This window comes from Microplitis mediator, chromosome 11 (genome assembly GCF_029852145.1).
Source record: "Microplitis mediator isolate UGA2020A chromosome 11, iyMicMedi2.1, whole genome shotgun sequence".
Lineage (NCBI taxonomy): Eukaryota > Metazoa > Arthropoda > Insecta > Hymenoptera > Braconidae > Microplitis > Microplitis mediator.
The window spans coordinates 10,521,737-10,528,223 of NC_079979.1; the positions used below are offsets into that span (position 1 = coordinate 10,521,737).

At 40.9% G+C, this 6,487-nt stretch overlaps 1 protein-coding gene across 1 annotated transcript; it reads left to right on the plus strand.

The window, feature by feature from the left end:
* Positions 1-3,623: 3,623 nt before the first annotated feature.
* Positions 3,624-4,202, plus strand: LOC130676979 (uncharacterized). The gene has a single exon (XM_057483493.1). The coding sequence runs from the start codon at positions 3,624-3,626 to the stop codon at positions 4,200-4,202; it is 579 nt and encodes a 192-aa protein (XP_057339476.1).
* Positions 4,203-6,487: the final 2,285 nt, after the last annotated feature.

A 6,487-nucleotide genomic window follows, 5' to 3' on the forward strand; every position in this document is an offset into this window, starting at 1 on the left:
AAAACAAAATCGGATGGTTGTTGGCATGCACTCTGGGAGCGGGATCCCTCTGCCTTCGGCTGGACACGCGGCTGGAATAGAACAATTTAATTACGCGGTTGGAGAATGAAATAAGTAAAATAATTGGGTTTTGTCTTATTAAATTAATTAATTTTATTTGACCAAATTTTCCCTAGAATTAATATATAAGTCCCCTTTATTATTTAGATAAATTTAACGTTGTACTGTAACAAAATGGTGAGAAAATCAGAGATGCCGGTGGGCTTGATATACGCAGGTGGAGAGAGAAATATACCAGCAGTGTATTGGATAAAAAGAAGTTTGCTTCAAGCACTTACTGATGGTCCTGGTCGCTGCATTTCCTCGGTTAAAAGCACCGGCTACAGCAAGCAAAAAGATCTTCTCGGGGAAGATTTCCACCACACAATTAATAATCACACTCCTGTGATTATCACTACGTCTTATTTATAAATTATAAGAATTATATAAACGTGGCTTAAATTTAGAGTTAACTGTTTAGATTACTTTATGGTTTTTCTTAGAGAAAATAAATTTTGTTAGAGAACGTATAAGTAGCGTGCGAGGCACAGTTTCACGCGTCTACAACTCAAGTATCGCGAATCAAAATCTTCGGGGCGATCAAGCCTTCAGTTGACCCCACTTCTAATTGCGCAGGGGACGACCTTACGGTTCCCTGCTGCGCGGGACTTGCCCCATCCGTTCATTGGCCTCAAGACAAAGCTACACAAAAAATGAATACAGATATGACAAAGATGGAGAGCCTCAACTCTCACGTCTTCAAAACCCAGGGTCGCACTGTCACAAAGACATCCTCGTTACTGTACGTGCAAAAAGAACTGTTGCCTCAGAAGTAACACAAGGCGTCAAAGATGCAGCGACACTTCTCTATGAAATACTGTCCCATCGAAAGATGTGGAAAGATGCTCAACGAAAGCTTGCCTCTGAATCCACAGCAGAACGCCAAGCTTTAGAGACCAAAATCAAGCTTCTGGAAGAGCAAGTAGCCGAGTCCAGATGCATGCAGAAAACACCTCTACGCAGCCATAACAAAAAGCGGCAGGCTCCTAGCCCTCTGCACGGCCCTGAGGAAAACATCGATCTACTACAAGAGAGGGAGTTCACTGAGGTCATCTCTAGAAAGATAAAGAAAACCCGTACCAACTGCATGCAAGAGCCAGCGAGTTCGCAACTGAAAGCAACTGGCTCACGGCCTCCCTCAGTCACCGAACCAGAGCACTGGAAATCAGAGAGGGGAAGAGCCCTATGCCTAATTGCAACAATGCAGTGCTTATCAAGCCGGATCTAAGACCCACAGTCACAATCGAGATCCGCGACGCTGACGAAATTACCACGGAAAAAGATGTCAATGATGCACTGTCCAGCATCCCTGGTGTAGTTACGGATGTGAAAAGAGTAGGCATGTCAAAGTCAAATCAGCGAGGGCTGCGAACCGTATTCGTAGAGTTGGAATGCAAGAGCGCCGAAAAACTTATGGAGACTGCTCGTATCAAGATTGGCTGGATGAACTGTCACATCAGGCTCAGCAAAAACATCCCTCGATGCTATAAATACTTAGGATATGGGCATGTATCCAGGACATGCAGTCGACCAGATTGCAGCAAGATCTGCTACAAATGTGGAGTACCAGATCACAGAGCAAATGTCTGCAATAACCCGCTACACTGCATTTTGTGCGCTGCATTAGGCGAAGAGGACAGTAAAACCAATCATGTCTCAGGCACTGGAAGTTGCATGGTATTCAGGAGAGCGCTAGCGGGCTTAAGCATCAACCAGAAATAACGTATATAGTGCAGTGTAACCTATGGAGAGGCTGCACCGCACAAAATCTTCTGCACCAGCACATCTTCCAGCAGAAAGCAGATATCTGTGTCAACTCGGAGCAATACTCAAATCCACCCACCCCCGCCTGGAGACAGGCGAGCTGGTCATTGCTGGCGGCTTCAACGCGAAAGCAGTTGACTGGGGCATGGATTACAGTGGTACCAGAGGACAAGAAGTCGCAGACATGATTGTCAGGATTGATCTCATCGTCCACAATCATGGTAACACTTCTACCTTTAGAAGGCCGGGATGTCGTGAATCAATTATTGACATCTCACTTGCTTCTCCTACCATTGCCGCATACGTCAGTAACTGGGAGGTTCTTGAAAAATACAACGCAAGTGATCACCAGTACATCCAATTTCACATGAAGGACACTAAAAACCCCAGCTGCAACTCATCCACTGACCCGCCAAAGAGACGATGGAACATCTCCGAACTAGATGAATCTAAACTCATCAAGTTCCTCGCTGTTAAATGGCCACTCATTGTTGCTTCTTTCCCGCAAAATATGACCAAGCTTGACGCTGAAGCGATTGTCGAAAAAGGCATGGAGCTCATTGCAATCGGATGCGATCACTCAATGCCAAAAATCAACCATCGGAGCAATCGCAAACCAAATTACTGGTGGACCTCGGAAATTGCCACGCTCAGAAAAGAGTGCCTCGCGCTAAGGCGCAAGGCAGTTCGGTTAAACCGCAGATATCGATTAGATCCTACTACTGTCGAAATCAATGCCAAATTTGCAGCCGCAAGATTATCTTTGAAGAAAGCTATCAAGTCCAGCAAAAGCAAGTGCTGGAAAAACATTTGCAACGATCTTGACAATGACCCTCGAGGCCGTGCATACCAGATCGTCTGTAAGGGCCTTGGCAAGCAACGCCCAATAGCCCCTATGGACCCAGAGTCTGTAGAGAAAATCGTCTCAGACCTTTTTCCACGCCATCCGCAAAGACGAAACAGAGAAACCCGCCCCCCAACGGGATCCCTCTCTTCTCAACTCGTGAACTACAAGATACTGCAAAAACATTGAAACCTGGAAAACCACCTCGTCCCGACGGTATACCAGCAATCGTTATCAAACTAATAGTGCAGGAGTACCCCCAAATTCTCCTCACTATGTATAACGCCTTCCTTTGAAAAGGAACTTATAGCAAGGTATGGAAACACCAACGGCTTGGGCTACTCGACAAAGGCATGGACCCTCCAATTACGTCGTCATCGTACCGCTCTCTGTGCATGCTAAACGTCGCTGGCAAGCTGTTCGAAAAGCTTCTGAAGGCACGACTAACTGCAGCAGTAGAAAGGGATATAGGGCTCTCAAACAATCAGGACGGTTTCCAAAAACATAGATCTACCATAACTGCCGTAGATCGAGTGCTGAACATTGTTGACCAAGCTTGGATGCTCTTGAGCAAGACTTTAAAGTCGACCAATACCTGTGGAACATAGCTGATGACTATCTCAGGTACAGGACACTAGAATTTCGCACAACAAACGGTACACGCAGTATCAATATTACAGCTGGTGTCCCTCAAGGGGCTGTAATCGGTCCAGATCTTTGGAATATCGGGTACAACGACCTACTAAAGACCTCCTTTCCAGAAGATATCAGACTCGTGGGCTTTGCCGACGATGTGACTGGCCTTGTGCTTGCAGATAGCGTGGAATCACCGCGTAAGCAAATAGACTCCCTAATCAGTATTGTTAACAGTTGGATGAGAAATCACGAACTTGAGCTAGCAACTCAGAAGACGTAGATGGTAGTGTTGACCAGACAACGCTGGTTTGAATCTCATTTCTGTGTAAGCACCAACGACGTCGACATAACCGCCAAAAGAGCAATCCGATATCTCGGATTCGAGCTCGACGACAAACTCTCCTTTAGAGACAATCTGCGTAAAACAACTGGGAAAGCCGGAAAAACTGTAAGCAACCTTGCGAAACTTATGTTCAATACGGCTGGACCAAAGTACGAAACGAGACGTATACTCTTAAGCGTGGTTCATTCAATCCTGCGCTATGGTGCTGAGGTCCGGGCAGACAAAACGAGAATAAAAACGTTCCGCAGCAAACTTACCTCAGTTCAGAGAAAAGCTGCTCTCCGTGTCGCCTGTGCTTATAGGACAGTCTCTGAGGCTGCGATACTTGTTCTAGCAAAAGCTACGCCAATGGACCTGATGGCGCAAGAACGTAGGAGAATACATCAACGACGACAAGATGGAAGCCTCGACAGCAACGCAGTGAAGGCGGAGAAACGGCGTACACTCAATGAGTGGAACCATCGCTGGCAAAACTGCACTCGAAGACAATCCGGGGAACCAGAGCCGGTAAAGTAGATCGCAGAATTGTTATTCTTTAACGGAAAAATTTGTCTTGCGCCTTATATATAATTAAATATGTCTGACAATTGTAACTAGGCAATAAAGAGGCTTATTATTAATAAGTTAATTAAAGTATTTGATTGCTTACATTACCATTTGTTTACCCTGGCCACCAGTGAGTATATTCGAACCGAGAATCAGCCATTACAAAAGTTAAAAAAAAGTGATTTAATTTACGTTTAAATGGAAAATCTTTAAAATCTAATGGAAAGTACTTATTATTAATTTAAGAGCTCAGATTTGGCACCAATTTCCGTTTCAGCATAAAGAACAATGATAAATTGAATATTTGGAAATAAAAGGACACCATTTTTGTTTTTCAATTTTAATACTTTAGTCCAATATTCATCTGCTGATTTTGTTGCATCTTAATTTAACTCATCGTAGTTTAATAAAGCAAGATCTCGCCATTCAACATCCGCTTGGCGCTGATCAACATTATTAGACAGAATTTGAAATCGATCAAAAACATTATTTAGTAATTTTTTTTCAAATTTTTGAGCCACTATTAGAGTTACTATTTCTACTACATCATATACAAAATCACTAAAATCAAATCTAACTACAATATCAGTCACAAGTTCCATATAAAATACACGGCAAGTTTTTAAAAAATCTATAATATAAGAATCGGGTATATTTGGATTTTTTTTAATTTCTTTCAAACTATTATCAGTCTGTATTCCTAAATATATATTTTTTGTATCGATAAAATAATCTAAGTTTGTATAATCAGCTGCAAGAATTTTTTTACAGGATCGAATGTACTCAATTTTCATATAATTAGCGCTGATGTGTTTCACTAACCGGTTGACTTCCGGCTTTAAAATGGGCAGAAGAGGTCTTTCTGACTGAAACAAGGTGTTAAAATTAGTCGTTAATCCAAGAACATAAGACATAAATTCTATATAAATTATTGTGAACTTATTCAGATAACGATTTAGGGAAACATATTGTTCCATGATACGATCAACACAGCCTTTGACCGACAGCCAACGACTTTGTGCTAATACCAGGATTTTGTGAAGTCTTACTCCAAAAAGTTATCGGACTTCTTTGAATGTATCAATCCGCTTTGCAATTCTATTGAAATAAAATCCAAAATTACGAATAAGATCTTCAACAGAACATGGGAGCTTGAAGCATGCTTTACTTGCAGACAGAATGATCATATGACAGAAAAATTTAACGCATGCTATATAAGGTAAATTTTTTTTTAATAAAAAAAAAAACAGAATGATGTATTTCTGTCATTACATTGCATGTGTCAGAAGAAAAGCTTATCATCTTAGTTAATGGTATTTTCCGAGTTGATAAAATTTTTTCAGCCTTTTATAAAGTTCGTTAGCAGTGCCACCTGGTAATTCAATCATGTCTAAAAAATGCATTTGAATTTTCATTTTTTCGTGATTGAAAAAAATACTTGTGAAAGCACATTGCTTTTTTACACTTTTGTCAGTAGTTTCGTCCATAATAATCGAATAATACAGTCCTTGTGTACGCAGTATATTTACGATTTCATTTGAAAGTGCTTCACTTGAACTATTTTCTACAATTGAAGTAGCCTTGGTTCGTCCTAACGTCATTTTCTCAGCGATTTTAGAATCTGTAAATATATTGGCACACAGTGGAACTAAAGTATCCGCATGAAGAAATGGTAAGTGGTTCAAAGCTAACATTGCTGCGATTTTGATTTCAGCACGACGTATTTGAGTTTCTAAATCAGACATTTCCGAGATGGATGTTATTTTGTGTGATGAATTGACATTTTTCCAAAGTTTTTTATGTTGATCAGGCTCTAGATGACGAATTAAGTCGCTTTTGTGGGCTGATGGTGTTTTGACACAAACAGTACGTTCAGCTTGATCGTGGCCATTTTTAACTTCTGAATGCTTCTTCAACCATCCCTCAAATTGGAACTGATTCAACCAATTTTTATTAACTTTATTAAACCGTTTTGGTATTTTTTTTCTTTTAACTCTACCGGATGTTTCTTTGTTTGTACTAGTGCTGTTACATAGAACTTCGTTACTGCCCTCTTCACCTATTACCACTGTCTAAACAATATAAATAAATTAATTACATTGAAAAAAATTGGGTTGTAAGAAATACATTTACCTGATGAAGAACTTCCCATACAAATTATGTAAGATGAGCGAATGCTCTGTGGGATTCTGGTGTAGGTGTGGTTAATTCAATAACTAACAATTAACACAAATTACAGATAAAAGAATAGATCT

Coding starts and splice junctions, on each gene's coding strand:
- LOC130676979 (XM_057483493.1), top strand. CDS start 3,624: ATGGTAGTGTTGACCAGACAACGCTGGTTTGAATCTCATTTCTGTGTA.